Below are 17,415 nucleotides of genomic sequence, written 5' to 3' on the forward strand. Positions count from 1 at the left end.
AAGCGTCCCTTGTCTCTGCTATCAATAATTATAATGCGATGCTTGAGTTGTTTTGACTTCTCGTGTACTGTGTCGAGTGCTCTAATAGATACCAACACACAGTAGCATAGGCCTTGAAACTGCACAACTGGCGTTATCTATTGATGAAAACATCTAGTGTAGGACATCGGGTCTCAGGACATGGTAAACTTTTAATACCCTATCATCGCGTATCCCGTGGCTAACTGAATAGGGGCGCTTTCCCAACGGCCTGCGTAGGCGGGGAGGCAACTAGTGTGACCTTTGATATTAAGGAATCGCCGCTCTGTTTGCTAACTGGAGGTCTACTGATGACGCCAATCTCGTCGTAGGGGAAAACTACCTATTGTCTTGGTTTTATACGGGCCGTCTTGCAGGCGAAATTGCTGTTTGCTTTTGTGTTTGAACAGTGCACTGTAAAAAAGCGACATGATTGTGTAACCGTGATTCACCTGCGAGTGGTTTCTATTGTCTGGGGAGAAGGTAAACAGCAAAATGCATTTTCTTCTCTACTGCATTTCAAATCTATGCACCTTCCTCTTGTCAAGTCCTCGCAGATTCACGAAAGAAGACACATGAATCCTGAGTTGAGGGCACCTTCTTAGGTCTTCATCTTAGTTGTACCACCCACCTAGCCTCCATCCTCCCGTCATTTTCTTCGTCTAGGACTCGTCATATTTCACGGGCGCCTGCTGAACATCCCCGTCAAGGTATCGCCTCAGGAGACAACCCCTTTCTGTGCAGTGTTTACCTTGACTTTTGGTTCTATGTCCTCTCTTTCGTGTAAAAGCTTATGCTTTCCAGATTCTCCTCTTGATCTCCTGTAACCTATACAATAGGCAGGCGGTTGCAGTGTTTAAATCAAACGAGGAGTGTCATTTCGCAATCATGGGTGTGCTGGACGAATGGCCTCTGGAGAATGTAAGTCGTTATAGGTATGAACAGCATTTTAGATGTACAAGTTACTCATTTGTTTGGACAGATTATCTACACCAGTATAATGAGTGCAGTTCTCCTTATGGCGTGCCTCGAGTGGTTCTTGTGGCTCGCAGCTTTTCTATATTGCCTTATCAAGGTCTTTCGAAAGTCGGAGCACTGGTCCATCAATGTTCTATGCATCATTGTTGGTATCGCCTTTGTTCTCCTGCGGTAAGCTCTGCTTCTTTGTTTTCAAGTGACACCAGCTAATCCCTCTCTGTCAAAGAGTGATATTTCTCCCGATTATGGTGGTAACATTGCCCCTTCCCGATCCTATTGCAAAGCTCTGGCCAGACGAAATGGTATCATTCCTACAGTGGTTCGCCTTCTGGGCTTTTGCCATTTTGTTGACAGTGCCATGGCTGTTTTGTATCTATCAAGTCGTAACAAATCAGCTTGGGCGAACGAAACGAATGAAACAGGTTCTGGACGACGTCACTGCGCCCAAGGTTGTTATTGTCATGCCTTGTTATCGAGAAGAGCCCGAAGTCCTCATAAAAGCTATCAACTCGGTTGTCGACTGTGATTATCCACCATCATGCATTCATGTTTTCCTGTCATTCGATGGAGAAGAAGAAGACGATTTATATCTCAACACGATTAGTCAATTGGGCGTGTTGTTGAAAAAAGAGTCACATCCGAGAAGTATCGATGTTAAGTACCGATCCGCACGGGTGACGATCTCGCGTTTCCCACACGGAGGAAAGAGACACTGCCAGAAGATAACCTTCAAGCTCATTGACCGGGTATACGAGGAATACCTCAAGAGAAACGACAATCTTTTCATCCTTTTCATTGACTCTGATTGCATACTGGACAAAGTGTGTTTGCAAAACTTTGTCTATGATATGGAGCTCAGTCCTGGCAACACTGGAGAGATGCTGGCTATGACAGGAGTCATTACCTCGACAACAAAGAAACACAGCATTATAACTCTACTACAGGATATGGAGTACATCCACGGACAGTTGTTTGAGCGGACAGTCGAGTCTGGTTGTGGCTCTGTCACTTGTTTGCCAGGGGCTTTGACTATGCTGCGTTTCTCAGCTTTCCGACGGATGGCCAAGTACTACTTTGTGGACAAGGCAGAGCAGTGCGAGGACTTGTTTGACTTCGCCAAGTGTCACCTTGGAGAAGACCGCTGGTTGACGCACCTTTTCATGATCGGTGCCAAGAAACGGCACCAGATCCAAATGTGCACTTCGGCATTCTGCAAGACAGAAGCTGTACAGACCACTCGGTCCCTGATTAAGCAGCGGCGCCGATGGTTCCTCGGCTTCATAACAAACGAAGTGTGTATGCTGACTGATTGGCGCTTATGGAAACGATATCCTATACTTATCCTGGTTCGGTTTATGCAGAACACTATACGGACAACAGCCCTGCTATTTTTCATCATGGTCTTGGCCCTCATTACCACGGTTAAGAAGGTGGATGATCTCCCTGTGGGGTTCATCGCTATATCTCTTGGACTCAACTGGATGCTGATGCTATATTTCGGGGCTAAGCTGCGGCGATTCAAGATCTGGCTGTACCCGCTCATGTTCATTCTTAACCCGTTTTACAACTGGTATTACATGGTGTACGGGATTTTCACTGCAGGACAACGAACATGGGGTGGACCACGAGCCGACGCTGCAGCAGCGGACAGCCATACAACAGCGAGAGAAGCGGCAGAACAAGCCGAGAAGCAAGGAGACGAGCTGAACGTGGTCCCTGAAACTTTCAAAGCGGCACATGATGCGCGCAGGGCTGCATCGAATCGCGAATCGACTACAACAAGCGAGCTTGGCCGCACTAGAAGCGTGATACGTCCGCCTGAAAAAATCGACGGAAAGTTCTCGGCACGTCAAAAGACTGCATCGGGAACGTACGCTCACCCAGACGAGATGGACACAAGTGCCGACGACGTTGAGAAGGGAAGGAGAGTAACCAGAGGTTTCCTCGCGGATCGAGATTCGTTGGATAGTATCCCATCGGTTCAAAATATCAACCTGGGCGTAAGTACACCACGGAGAATGAAGCTTCTCATGAATGAAGAAGATCTTCGAAAGTATCAACTTGGGCAAAGAATTCAGGGCCGAAATTCTGGAGTTAACGATGCAGATGGTATTTACCGCCAGCCAATTCAAAATCTTTCAGGTTTTACTCATGGACATTCAGCAAGCACGAATGACATCCCTTTGCATGGATTAGGAGTCAATGATGCTGCTGCACAGGGTAGTCGAAGCGAGGATATCCAAAGATTCTCAGAAGGGAGAGGCATCAGCACAAGAGCAGACAATGAACGATCAAGAAACCAAGGTAGTTTGTCATTTGCCAGTCGTATGGCAAAAAACAAAGCGAAGGCGCGTCGTTAAGATAAGGTAAACTACACAGGGCTGTCGCTGGTTGGGAAAGTAGGCTATGTTTATTATTTTTCAAGAATGAACAATGGAGGAATTCTGAGCATCAAGGAGCTTAACAGATGATATAATAATAGGCAGAAAATTGTCGATTTTTATTGCTTGTTTACTTTGTATCGTTGGCACAAACTGGCAAGTTCTGCTCTTTGATACTGCACCCTTGACCCCCTTGAGAATGAAGCTATCTCGAACAACAAACAAGCAGCCCGTGCTCGTCGATCCCACATCATGATGCCCACAATGACAAAAGTCTACCCCGCAATTCTGGAGCCGCATGGGCCATGACAACACACAAGGCTCGTCAGTTGGGAGATGAAGATGAAGGGACAAGCTGACCAGGGTCCAGTCCAGTCAGGTTGCAGTTACAGTTGTAATTGCTACCAGACAACTTTGGTGCTGCTATATCTTGTATCTGTTATTGTACAGGCGTCATGTATGTATGTATTCGTTCTAATTGAAGCAATACGTGATATATACTCAATAGATGGACCGGTGAGAAAACGTGGGCTTTGTCGGTGAGCCTATCGGTCACCTGAAAGAGACTTTCAAGGCAATAATTCGGCGGAGTTGAAAATGCATGATATTAATTTTCGACCGCTTGGCACGGTTTGTTTGGCTGTGTCATGATCATGCAAATTCCTAAGGCTGGTTGCTCTTAGTCATGCCCGGAGGATCGGGCCCGGTTCAGAATCAGCTTGGTCAATAATAAAATCTGAAGTGAAAGAACAACTGTGACTGTGTTGTAGTCAATATCGCCAAGTGAATTGCGATATGTGGCGAGGTTCTTTATTACTACCAAGCTACCTACTATCAAAAGACGCAACATATTGCCCCTCCATCAAGGCCTTACTCACCCTTTTCAAAGTGACAGAACAGCGGGGGAGGGGCAATATTTGTTTTCCTTAATTCGATACACCCTGTAAAGTAACTATTTGCCATGTCTCGTTCAACCTTGACTTGACACGTTCAAAAGTCAAGGGTATCGACGTTTCGAGGTTGGTGCCTTGCGTTTTGATTGTATCACACAGTTAGTGGGGAGAATCCCTGAAATCCATGGACTGTAAGGCAATTGATTGCGTACAGGAATACTAAGCCACTACTATTGATCAAGGTACCCAGTACAGAGTACCTTGACTCAAAAGGTACATGCCTTTTAGTGACAGAATCGCACAGAAATCTATCGTCGTTTCTAGTCCATAGTTGACTGTTCAACGTGACCACAACATCCCTGGTGCGTACTGTGTTGTGTTTCCACTAGAAGGAACTATCATGAATATATAAATCATTGAATCCATTTCTATTGAACTTTGGATAAATAAAAGAACCTCGCATCTTCTAGAAGAAACAACCTTGATAAAAACACACGAATCGCAAAAGAAACAAAAAAGAGAGAAAAGTAGTCTATACTTTACTTACATCATTGCTCCACGCTGTTATTTGGTGTGTAGCGCATAGACCCGCAGGTACTGAGGACTCGCACCCTGTGAAGAAACCGAAACCCACTGAAAAGAAAGGTGCCATTTGAAAATTTCAGTTCTGTACTTTCAGCAGGCAAGCGGCATCCCCCATTCGTTGCCCCTCCACCATAAAAAAAAATTGACCCAGCGGACCAAGGACGGACCATAAACTATTACCAACCGCCGCCCGACCAAGTCGACCTTACCTTACTCTCCCCCTCCATACACTACCTCTATTCTACCTATTCTCACGATCCTCTCTCCCCCATCTTCCGCTTTTTTTGCGATCCCTTTCATTTGACTCTTCTGAGCTTTCCTGCGCATCGCTCAACTATATCCCCCCCTCTTCTCTTTTTACCTTAATATCGTGTCTCGGGGCAAACCCCACCAGCCGTAATCATGAGTGTCGTTGGTAAGTTTCCCTTCCTTCTCGGCCAGTTGCACCGCAATAAACCTAACTTGCTGCTTACAGGAATCGATTTCGGAACCCTCAAGACCGTCATTGCCATTGCCCGAAACCGTGGCGTCGACGTTGTACGTATACCCTCGTTGTCTTTCCCGCTATCTAATCTATCTCGACCGACCGCTTTACCCCTCCATACTCCCTCGTCGCTCTCCTTCATATATCGGTATCGAGATACACGGGTAGCACTAATAGTGCTCTTGACTGACTCTTTTTGTCTTGATATAGGTCACCAATGAAGTCTCAAACCGAGCAACTCCGTATGTCATCTCCTCCCTATTTGCTTCAACTTGTCGCTTGTCGCGCAAATTCAAGCAACCCCGCCACGAAACTCGAATATTTCATACTGACTGATTCATAGTTCCCTGGTAGGATTCGGACCCAAGTCTCGCTACCTCGGCGAGGCCGCCAAGACCCAGGAGATCTCCAACCTCAAGAACACCGTCAGCTCCCTCAAGCGACTCGCTGGCCGATCATTCAACGACCCCGATATTCAGGTTGAGCAGCAATATGTTACCGCTCCTCTGGTCGACGTCAACGGCCAGGTCGGTGCCGAGGTCAACTACCTGGGCAAGAAGGAGAACTTCACAGCTACCCAGTTGGTTGGCATGTACCTGAGCAAGATCAAGCAGACCGCCGGCGCCGAGCTGAAGCTACCTGTCCAAGATGTCTGCATGAGTGTGCCCCCTTGGTTCACCGATGTTCAGCGCCGTGCCCTTATCGATGCTGCCGAGATCGCCGGTCTCCGCGTCCTGCGCCTCATCAACGACGGTACTGCTGCCGCTCTTGGCTGGGGTATCACAAAGCTCGACTTGCCCGCTCCCGAGGAGCAGCCTCGCCGAGTCTGCTTTATCGACATTGGACACAGCAGCTACACTGTTTCCATTGTTGAGTTCAAGAAGGGTGAGCTCGCTGTCAAGGCCACTACCTGGGACAAGGACTTCGGTGGCCGGGACTTCGACCGTGCTCTCGTTGAGCACCTTGCCAAGGAGTTTAAGGGCAAATACAAGGTCGACATCATGACCCACGGCCGTGCTCTCGCTCGTACCATCGCCGCCGCCGAGAAGACCAAGAAGATCCTTTCTGCCAACCAGCAGGCCCCCGTCAACATTGAGTCTCTCATGAACGATATCGATGCTTCCTCTATGATCACCCGCCAGGAGTTTGAGGCCATGATTGAGCCCCTCCTTCAGCGAACCCACGTTCCTCTTGAGGAGGCCCTGGCCCAGGCCAAGATCACCAAGGACGATATCGACATTATCGAAGTTGTTGGTGGTGGTTCTCGTGTTCCTGCTCTCAAGGAGCGCATCCAGTCCTTCTTCGGCAAGCCTCTTTCTTTCACCCTCAACGCCGATGAGGCTCTTGCCCGTGGTTCCGCTTTCAGCTGCGCCATTCTTTCTCCCGTCTTCCGTGTCCGAGACTTTGCTGTCCAGGACATCATCAGCTACCCCATTGAGTTTGGCTGGGAGAAGGCCCCCGATATTCCTGATGAGGACACCAGCCTGACTGTCTTCAACAAGGGCAATGTTATGCCCTCCACCAAGATTCTTACTTTCTACCGAAAACAGCCCTTCGATCTCGAGGCTCGATATGCCCAGCCCGAGCTGCTCCCCGGCAAGACTAACCCTTGGATCGGCCGCTTCTCCGTCAAGAACGTCAAGGCCGATGGTAAGGACGACTTCATGATCTGCAAACTCAAGGCCCGCGTCAACATTCACGGTGTTCTCAACGTCGAGACAGGCTACTATGTCGAAGAGGAGGAAGTCGAGGAGGAGGTCAACGAGGACCCCGATGTGAGTTTTCCTGCGCCGCTTATTGCTAGCAATGTTTCTCCTATTCTTTCAGAAGACGAGGTATCTACTTCATCATCTGCAACTGTCGGAGATGATAGTCATACCTATCCCGCCAAGCGTCAACGCATTGATGATGATAATGATCATTCTTTGTTCCGTTTTGCTACTGCCGTCGATGAAGATTTGGAACCTTCAATTTATGAAACCCGATCGCTAACGTATATCCCTTTAAAGGCCATGGAAACTGATAAGGATGCCCCCAAGAAGACCCGCAAGGTCAAGAAGCAGGTCCGAAAGGGTGACCTGCCCATCTCCACCGGCAGTGCTTCATTGGACGATTCCACCAAGGCAAGCCTTCTTGAGAAGGAGTCTGCCATGGTGATGGAAGACAAGCTTGTCGCCGACACCGAGGAGAAGAAGAACGAGCTTGAGGCCTACATCTACGACCTCCGTGCCAAGCTCGACGAGCAGTACTCTGAGTTCGCTAGCGAGGAGGAGAAGGAGACTATCAAGGCTAAGCTCGAGGCTACTGAGGTACGTTGATATTGCACCATAATGAGACGCTTTATGCTAACTTTAATTACAGGATTGGTTGTACGAAGAGGGCGAGGATACCACTAAGGGTGTGTACGTTGCCAAGATCGACGAGATCCGTGCCATGGCTGGCCCAATTGTCCAGCGTCACTTTGAGAAAGTCGAGGCCGAGCGACAAGCCGCTCTGGAGAAAGCCGAGGCCGAACGGGCTGCGAAGAAGGCTGAGGAGGATGCTCGCAAGGCTCAGGAAGCCGATAAGGCTACCCCCGACCAGGAGATGAAAGATGCCGACGCTCAGGAGACTGAAGGCACAGCCGACCCCCAGTAAATTATGAGAAAAGGGGAGCAATGCATGATATGAGATGAATGACGTTTAAAAAAAAGATTACGTACGGATGTTGAAAAAGAAATGCCACCAGGATTGGACGGGGAAGAGATAGAACATGCGATATGGTTTTAACGACTCTGTTTTATTTGGAGAAGGAGGCCCCGATCATCATGACGGATATGTTACCCGTAGACCACTTTTTACACCTTTAGTAGTTAGTATCCATACACTCAAGTTTGGTTCAGCATTTGATTGTCTACCGTTTGTTGCCGTCTTTGAAATGGGGTGCATGAGTGAGGAATGCACGATAGATATCTAACAATATTCAGTTATCAGCGAGTCCTTTAAAAAAGAAACACGCCCGGCACATGAACAAGTCGTCGAAGTTGCTTCACTAAATATATCAGTTGACAGCCGAGCACGTTTAATAATTTTAACTTGGAATTGGATATAAAGCTCCCTTCTATGTGGTCACGCCGGCTGAAGGAATTATTTTTCCCTTTGACCTCGTGAGCCCTCGGCCGTTTTTTGTCGTCCTGGAAATGCGAATCACTACCATACACCATTATCTTCAAACAAGATGGATGCAATTTCTTTTCCGATCTCTTCGCCTTAAAATGCAATGTAGGACTCGTACTGTTCTCCCCGCACAGGGAGCTGGCTCTCCCTGCCTCCACGTTGTTTGACTGTGATATAGCTATGAGTACAGAGAAAGACCCAGCTCCCGGCGCCAGCGATGGCGAGAAACTTAACAAACTACCAGGCCCTTTATTTTTTTTGGTAAATCTGGCTGCTTATTAGATGTCGAACAAGGGCTTTAGCTTAATGATTAGCTGCCACTCCTCGTTGGTGACTTCCTTTCGGTAGTACTCCTTGAGAGTATCGATACTGGCTCTTGAGATCAAACTGTACAGAGTCTCCTCTTCTTCGAGGTGACGACCATACATGGGCTGGTTGCCACCCATCTCGATCTTGATAGCGACCGAAGGTTCCTTTCGCTTACACACAGGAATCTGCTTGTGCTCTCGCTCGATAGAAGTACTGCAAAATGTTAGTGAGAGGCCACACAAAATAAAGATGATGTAACTTACACTCTGCCCAGCTTGACAACTTCCTTGACACCGGTTGTGGGATTGTTCCTGACGGCAGCGACAGGGCAATTGATTCGGAGCTGACCCTCGGTAACATCCACACCAATGACGATGGGGTCGTTCTTGTTGAAAACCTTGACAGGCTTGAGGACACAGGGGAAGACAGCAAGCATCTTGGATTCCTCCTTCTTCTTCTCGAGCTGCTCGTCCATGTGCTTGGTGAAGGAATCGAACAGATGGTAGATAATATCGGCAGTAAAGATCTTGATGCCCTGATCATCGGCGTACTGCTGAGCTTCCTTGTCTACCTTGACATCGAAACACAGCATGATGGCATAGTCTGGCGCCTTCTCCAGCATGACACCACACTGCATGATATCGCGCTTGTAGACGGGTCCGATACCGACGTTGGCAACAGGAATCTTGCAGTCCTTAAGGAAATCAAGCAGAGCTTCAAGTGAACCCAAAGTCGAGGCCTGGACACTGACACCGCGGCCAGACTTCTCAACACGGTTGAAGAGAACAGCAAGATCAGACTCGACCTCATCCTCGATGTCATCTTCGTCATCGTCGGGACCAACAACCATCAAACGAGAACCAGCAATGGCACCCTCGAGGCCAGGGGCACTGATCTTGACACCCAGCGCGGCCTTGACCTCCTTGTTGTGGACATATGCTGACTTGAGACGCAGCTCCTTCATGGGTGCTGGTGTGAGAAGTGCCCTGATATTTGTCTTGATGGCTCCTTCTGTGCCACACAGCACGATACGATCACCTTCTCGCAGAATACCGTTGGAGAGAACGACATCGATTGTCATACCGAAGCCTTCAATGGCCTTGACTTCAAGGACGGTAGCTTGAACCTCAGAAAGGTACATGAGAGAACCGACCATGCGATCTTGGGTAAGCTGAACAATAAGCTTCAACATGTCGGGAACACCCTCGCCAGTGTGAGCCGAAGTGGGCACAAGCGAGACGTACTTGGACATGGACTTGTTTTGGTAGAAGAGCTCAGAGTTGAAACCCTGCTCAGCGAACGCAACCTTTGTCTTCTCGAGGCGAGTCTCAAACTCGTTACGGACAGCCTTGCTCTGGAGGGCCAAACTATCTTGGAAACCGTTGTTGGCAACCTGCTTCCAGCCGTAGAGACGATCGATCTTGTTGAGGGCAACAATGAAAGGAGTCTTGCGGTCTCTCAACATGCGCATAGACTCAAGGGTCTGGGGCTCGAGACCGTGCATGATATCGACAACCAGAATGGCAATGTTACAAAGAGAAGAACCACGAGATCGGAGGTTGGAGAAAGACTCGTGACCAGGTGTATCGATGACAAGCAGACCGGGAACCTTGAGTTCGAACTTGCCGTCCTGATTGACGACAGCTGTCTTCTGTCTAATGGCTTCAGAGGGGAAGTATGTGGCACCAATCTGCTGAGTAATACCACCAGCTTCGCCCTCCTGGACGTTGGTCTGTCGGATCTTGTCAAGAAGCTTGGTCTTTCCGGTATCGACGTGACCCAGAATACAGCAAATTGGTGATCGCAGGTTGTCCTTAGATCGGGCAGCCAGAGCAGCCTGGTGAGCCTTCTCACGACGCTCGGCAGCCTCTCGCTTTCGCTGTGCCTCGGCGGCCTTTGCGGCTGTGACAGCTTCGTCCTCGGAGGATTCGTCCTCGGAGTCGTCCTCCGCAGAGTCTTCTTGTGTCTTTCCATTCTTCTGCTCCTTTCCAGCCTCCTCTTCGTCAGAGTCAGCATCCCAGCTGTCCTTAACATCGCCGTCGGAGGCAGCTGCGGCTTCCCAGTCATCCTCAATATCACTTTCGTTAGCCTTCTTCTCAGCGGCAGCCTTGGCTTCGGCCTCGGCCTTCTCACGGGCAGCCTTCTCTTCAGCTTCTTTCAGAGCCTTTTCAGCTTCCTTTCGTGCTCGTTCGGCAGCTTCTGCAAGAGCCTTCTCCTCGTCAATCTGCCAAGTGTTAGCCTGTACTGTATACTGGCATCTTTGCAACATCTGAACATACATTTTGTTGGCCACGGCCCTTCTTTCTTCTTGTGTCTGCGGGCTTGCTCTTCTTCTCACCGCCGTCGGCAGGGCCAACTTGGATACCAGCGGCCAACATCTGCTGAAGCTTGAGTTCATTTCGGGCCTTCTCTTCCTTTTGAGCCTTGGTAAGGTATTTGCCCTCCTTCTTGAGCTGCTCAATACGCTCCTTCTCCTTCTGCTTCTTCAAAGCTCTGGCCTCCTCGCGTTTCTTTTCTTCCTCGACAGCAAGGCGGTCCTCCTCCTCAGCCTGAGCCTTGGCCTCGGCTTCAGCCTTCTCAGCTTCCTCTCGTTGACGCTTGAGTTCCTCCTGTTGCTTTTGAAGCTTGGCAAGATGAGCGGGGAGCTTCTTCTTTTTTCCTCCGGCAGCTTCGGGCTCAGGGGCAACCTCAACAGGAGCAGCCTCCTCCTTCTCGGCGACGGCAGGCTTGGCGGGTTCGTTCTTGGGGGCAGGACCGCCCTTCTTCTTGGCAGCGGCCTAGTAGAGAATTGTTAGTAACTTAGACACATATATATGTGGAAGTAATTTATGCCAGAAAGCATCCGTAGTCAAACATACCTGCTCCTTCTTTCGCTGCTTCTCACGCTCCTTCTTGAGCTTTTCCTTCTCAGCCTTGGTCAAGATACGACCACCTTCGGCGTCATCGGCGTCAGCGGCGGGCTCAGCCTTCTTAGCAGGCTGCTTGTTCTGCTTGCCACCCTTGCCCTTCTTCTCTGGCAAAGCGAATTCATCATCGATGTTGGCCTCGACAGGGGCTTGAACGGGAGGTTCTTCGACAGCAGGCTCCTCGGGGGCAGGCTCGGGTTCGGTAATGCCCTTCTTCTTGCGCTTCTCTTTGTTCTTGCGCAGAGTGGCCATCAATCCACCAGCGCCGCCCTCATCGTCGTCGCCGTTGGCGTCACCATCGGCACCATTGGCAGCGGCAGCGGGCGGGGCAATACTCTCGCCCAGCTCGGCCTCCCAGTCGTCCTGCTGGTTCTTCTTGTTTCCCTTCTTCTTAGGCGGCATCTCGGCGTTTTGCTTGTCGTTTAGCTGGAACTCGAGATACGGTCGTCGAAGCAGGCGAGCGAGCCAGATGTATTTCTGGAAATTTTGGGGTGGAGGCGAAGTACCAAAACCCAAAAACTAAAATACAAAAAGTTGTCAAACGAACAAGGCAACCAAATGCTCGTTCTTGGTCACTCACACAAGCAGAAGAGCGCCTGGATGGTCAGGTTGTTTGGAGGGTGGGAGTGAGTGGGTTTAGGCCTACTGCAGTGGCTGCAACAAGTTTAAGGCGGGGCAATTTAGCACCCGAGTATCATACAATGCAGACAGACAGGGCTTCTTGCGTGGCGAATCTAACTTTGTTGGGGGGGGGGGGGGGGGTTGTTATGTAAAATGAAGAAATAATTATTTTCTTAATGTTTATTCCAACTCATCATTAACTTATTCTCCATTCAAGTACATGTCAAAACGCAAACACTGTCAACGATATATTAAGCCTCCTCGGCTTCTGATGTAGTGCGGGGCAATGGGAAGAAAAACCCAGGAATCATGATTATTTTGTGAATTTGCTATATTATGTAAGCCAATGATGTGAGTCAAAACCTACTAGGTGGGCAACCTTGATGCCAGGCAGTCAGATATATCCAATACACTTGCCAGGTCAACTGACACTTTGTATTTCTTTCGTTGTGTTGAGGGATGGGCACTTTTGTACAACATGACTCTTACACAGAGCAAGGGATGAAATCAGAGTTAGACTTTTGAAGATTGCGAGCAATCACCAAGTATATGTATATACCCGTGTTATAAACTTCAATAATTCTACATTTCAAAGTCGTAGAGGATTGTACTATTAATTTCCTCTCTATACTTATCAAATCCTCAACGACTTCCAATCCCAAATCTCATTTCAAATCCCTGCTGTATTTCATCAAATTGGTGGAGCCAAAACATACTCCAGTATCTTGTAGCCCAGCTCAATATACTTCTCCTGGCCGTCAGCACCATTGTCCCGAAATCCTTCCGTATGAATGCCATCTTCAATTCCGTCCAAGTATTCACAAAACAAATCGATGCCATCTCCAATGGATACGAGGCTTTTCAATGCGTTCAAATCGAAACAACGTTTGAGCAGGTCGCCGTCAATATGCATCATGTCTGGGTAAGACTGAGGCTCCAGTTCTAAATCCAGATCGAGTTCCATATCGTCGTCTATCGAAGACTGGTTGCTGCGCGCAAAGGGGCACACATCCGGGTGGTGATATGCCAAGTTTTGTATGAGTCGAAGGAAACGCCAAAGGTCCATGCCTATCAGTGAGAAATGTTGAAGTGATCCATCAAGCGAAACTCCTAACACTTCGGCCTGGTCAGTCGTGCTGAACAGGGTATCGTATTGCCGCTGGCGGTCAACTGCCAACCAAAAGGGGCGGGTTTGCCCCTTGCGGAATCTCCTGATTGATGTGGGCAATACCCCCTCGAAAACAACTTCAAACTCTTTATTGCGTTGGCCCCAAGGGATCCAAACACCAGCAAGGCCAGCTTGTGAAGTGGATATCACACTTACGGGCCACTTGCCCGGTTGTTCTTCAGAATCCCCCATCTCCATCACATGCCCTGTGTACCGTGTTATACGGTCGCTGTGTATGATGGACGCCTGAGTGTCTTCTGATCCCACTTCAAGGTCAATGACTTGTAAAGAGTGCTGTGCAGTTAATGCGCAGACTTTATGACCTTCAACACGAAGCGACGTAGCTGGAGAATCCAACTTGATCTGCTTCATCGGTTTGAGTCTCTTCTCGGAGAGGTCTAGAACTTCCCAATGGAGAACCTTGCCAACACAAAACAAAAGGCCCACTGCATCTCCAACAACCGTGTAAATCGGCTCTGTAAATCCTTTCTTCTTATATCGGGTCCAGTATTGTAATTGCCTGGTCGGCCCATTGGCACCCTCGACTTTCTCTGCTTTTACAGAAACTATCATCAACCGACCGTGCTGGGTGGTCACAATGATAAATGGAAATGTCATTCCATCCTTGACATAGAACCACTCGTATAAGCCAAATATCCTGTCTCCTGGATGCCCAAGGCCGGAGATGTAATCGGACGGTTGTCTATCCTTGTTGGTCGCTACTGAAATGTTTTCCCCTGTGTCGGGGTCAATGAAAGAAAGTGTTGGCCGATTGTCTTTCAAATGCGCGACTACCAAGGCCTTCCATTGTTTGGAGTAGATAAGACGCATTGGTGTCCCGTCGAGATGAATACTGCGAGGAACTGGGCCAACATGAGGCCATATATCCACAAGAATAATCCGTGTTCCGGTTAGTAACATCAAAGACATGTGGCGATTGTAGCCAGAAAGGCTGTTCTCGAGACAAAAGGCCGAGTGGATGGGCGGTGACGGCAATGATTGCTCATTGGAGTCGGTAGCCCAGATACGGCTTTTGGTATGAAATTTGGACGTCTTTGTCGAAAAGTCAGTAACAATCGACAAATTATTATCACAGCAAACCAAAGCAGCATGACTTCCGTTGAACCGGCCAGATATCGCAAATACGTTGGCAGGTGAGAGGCCGAGCTGCTCAATTACGAACGAACTGTGCTCTAGGTCGCCTTCAAACTTGACGGTCACAATGTGCCCGGTCCTCGTGCCAAGCACTAGAATTATCTTCTCGGCGGTATCAGAGATTGCGTCAACACTTGTATATGCCTCTATCTGGAAGAGAAATTCTTGGTCGGCAGTATCTTCTGAATCGTCAGTTCACTCGTCTTGTCTAGGCTGTCTAAATACCTCACTCACCAAGGTTTGGGCGGGGGGTCTTGCTGCTCATTTCTTGACCATCAAGCGAATATATCGTCAAGTAAGGGGTACTATCTTTGACAGAACCTGCCACAATGTAGGTCTCGGTTGATTTCTTGAAGAGGCCCAGGCACGTTATCTCGCCCTTGGCATCAAATGAGGTTGAGTGCAACAGATTCATCTCGTCAACTCGCAAGACGTCTAACCGCGATCCGTGGGCGTCATGCGAAGAGAGTACTATCATATCGTCAAAGCAAGATGCATGGTCCGCTACCAGCGAGGTCTTCCCACAAACCTCATCGTGGCTGTGTCGTGAACTAGAGTCCCGTTAGCGATCCGTAAAAGCCAGAATATAATTTTCCTACCTCTGAAAGGGTGCAATAAAGCTTGTGGACGTTTCAGTGATTTGTACAATTGTTCCTTGGCCGTTCTGGATCGCTGAGATTGTTCGCGATGAGATATCAAATGGGCAAGCATCTGAGGACAAAGCGCTGGCATTGCTCAGATCACCAGGGAAATGAAGCACGTCTGAAGAATGTGGCAACGACAGGACAGCATAAAAGCCTCTCTCGCCTTGAATTTCCATAGGAAACATCCACGACTGGCGAACAGGTTGGTCATAATCGAACTCCAGACCAATCCTTGCCTGAATACCCCATCTCAATTCTGTCAAACTTGACCGAGGTCCACGGCCAGAAGTGCAGAAGATGCGATCTGGTTTCTGTTTCAGGTTTGTGGTATTTTTGCGCTTGGTTGAAAGCTCTTTATGTGTACTACCTCTCGCCCATGAGAGATTTGTGTCTGTCGTGGCAAGGTCTACAACGGGTGACCAATTCGGTATAACACTGACTTGCCGAGGGTCGGCACGGGCTGAGATCTATAAAACATAGACGTTATTCAAGTCCATTCCACGAGCGGAGAGATAAATACCTTCCAAATACCCCCTGGGCCTGACTCGCCACCTATCACGAGCATATCCGAGAACAGATCATAGGCGGTGGTGAACGCAGTCGTAATATTGGTGTTGATAGTTCCGACGTTGAGGACATAGGGAACTAGAGCCGTGGCATCAATTTCGATCTGAGCAACAACACCATCTTCACGGGCTAAATAAATAGTGTCCATTTTAACCCACCATGATTTAAGCCTGAATGGTCTCGCCCAGGCCGTCCAGAGGGGTTCAGAGGCTCCATGATGCAAGTCGGTTTGTCCAGGAGAATGAGTCTCGATGGTGTCAAAAATTGTTTGTCCAGTGAATGCATTCTTTACAATACCAATGCAATGTTCCGAGACCGCAAAGAAAGCAGTATTGAGTTGGAGAGGGATGATCATAAGGGGCATCCGGTGTTCTCTTGGGAGAAGAGTTCCCTTCTCTGACTGGAGGACAGTGCTTAGTTCATCGCCGAGCTCCCAGTCATAGACGACCATGCGGGATACATGAGCTAGCTTGTTGGCTTCACGTCGAATTATGATGAGAAGAAGGATGATATGGTAGTCATCCTCGGGTCGGGGGTATAAGAATTCCATCTTGTGTATAACGCCTTGCGTTACCCGGACTCTAATTCCCTTGACAGGTTGGAAAGAGCCATGGTGTCGCAATTGTGAATCCATAGTGCCAAGTGACTCCAACTCGTAGATAATAAACGCCCCTTGGGCGGACCCAGCGGCCATGTATCGAGACGAGGGGTCAATAGCAAGATGGTATCCCAGAAATTGTAGATTTCTAGGACTCTCGTACTTTGTTGTCACAAATTCGAGCGTTCCATCTGCATGTTGTTGAATGAACAGGAAAACGGCATCGCCAGTCTCGAGCATCAACACCAGGAGTTGCGGCGGTAAAATATGGTGCACGTCGGCTTGATATGCCATTGTATCGTCTTGCATAGCAACATCAGGGTCTTCGGTCTTGGTCGAGTTGTCACCTGGGCCATCTGGGGGTGCTCCAAGGACGACTGCATTGCGAATTCGTGTACCAAAATCGGCTTTTCTGATAACCTCGTGGACTTGCCCATCCTCACGGAGTTCACTAATTTGAACGAAGCGATCCTGGATCAATCAGTAACAGCTCCTTGTGCAGGTTTAGGCTGTGGCAAACACTGTCAAGGTGATTTTCAGGACTCGGCCACAATCCCCAATCCAGGTAGTATGAAAACAACATGCCAACAAATACAAGACACTCTTTTTTCTGCCAATGAATAGATCTTTGAATATAGGAATAACTTGACACATGTGCACCGGATATAGTTCGTATAGAAAGGGAATGAACTTACCCCAATAAACGCAAGATCATTGTTGGAGCGTGACCGCAACCACACTGGGAGAACCCAGTGAACAACGGGACTCTCTATAATAGTCCTCGAAAGGATACCACAAGCAGGTTTTTCGGTATGATGATCAGATGCGGCTTTGGGCACAGAAGAGGAGGCCTTTAAAGCATCCTGGAAGCTGACTGTTTCCGTTACCCACTCACCATCTCTAAGAACACTGCTCTGGAAAGCCATGCTGAACTCCTCATGGCATCAAAGAA

The 17,415-nt window shown here is 48.7% G+C and overlaps 3 protein-coding genes across 3 annotated transcripts; 2 read left to right on the plus strand and 1 right to left on the minus strand.

Moving 5' to 3' along the window:
* Positions 1-906: 906 nt before the first annotated feature.
* On the plus strand, positions 907-3,356 carry FPOAC1_002066 (uncharacterized protein; the record flags this gene model as incomplete). The annotated part of the gene is made up of 3 exons (XM_044846653.1): positions 907-939; positions 1,001-1,167; positions 1,223-3,356. 3 exons carry the CDS (start codon positions 907-909, stop codon positions 3,354-3,356), a joined length of 2,334 nt encoding a protein of 777 aa, XP_044712569.1.
* Positions 3,357-5,257: 1,901 nt separating this feature from the next.
* Positions 5,258-7,976, plus strand: HSP88 (Heat shock protein hsp88; the record flags this gene model as incomplete). Its single annotated transcript, XM_044846654.1, has 5 exons — positions 5,258-5,270; positions 5,331-5,392; positions 5,550-5,581; positions 5,683-7,648; positions 7,701-7,976. The coding sequence occupies 5 exons, from the start codon at positions 5,258-5,260 to the stop codon at positions 7,974-7,976; spliced, it is 2,349 nt and encodes a 782-aa protein (XP_044712570.1).
* A 797-nt stretch (positions 7,977-8,773) lies between these two features.
* FPOAC1_002068 (uncharacterized protein) lies at positions 8,774-17,389 on the minus strand (the record flags this gene model as incomplete). The annotated part of the gene is made up of 10 exons (XM_044846655.1): positions 8,774-9,017; positions 9,068-11,028; positions 11,084-11,581; positions 11,663-12,229; positions 12,291-12,306; positions 13,048-14,833; positions 14,889-15,205; positions 15,254-15,765; positions 15,819-16,934; positions 17,159-17,389. 10 exons carry the CDS (start codon positions 17,387-17,389, stop codon positions 8,774-8,776), a joined length of 7,248 nt encoding a protein of 2,415 aa, XP_044712571.1.
* Between the last annotated feature and the right edge of the window lie 26 nt (positions 17,390-17,415).

The sequence above is a fragment of the Fusarium poae genome, chromosome 1 (assembly GCF_019609905.1).
Source record: "Fusarium poae strain DAOMC 252244 chromosome 1, whole genome shotgun sequence".
Lineage (NCBI taxonomy): Eukaryota > Fungi > Ascomycota > Sordariomycetes > Hypocreales > Nectriaceae > Fusarium > Fusarium poae.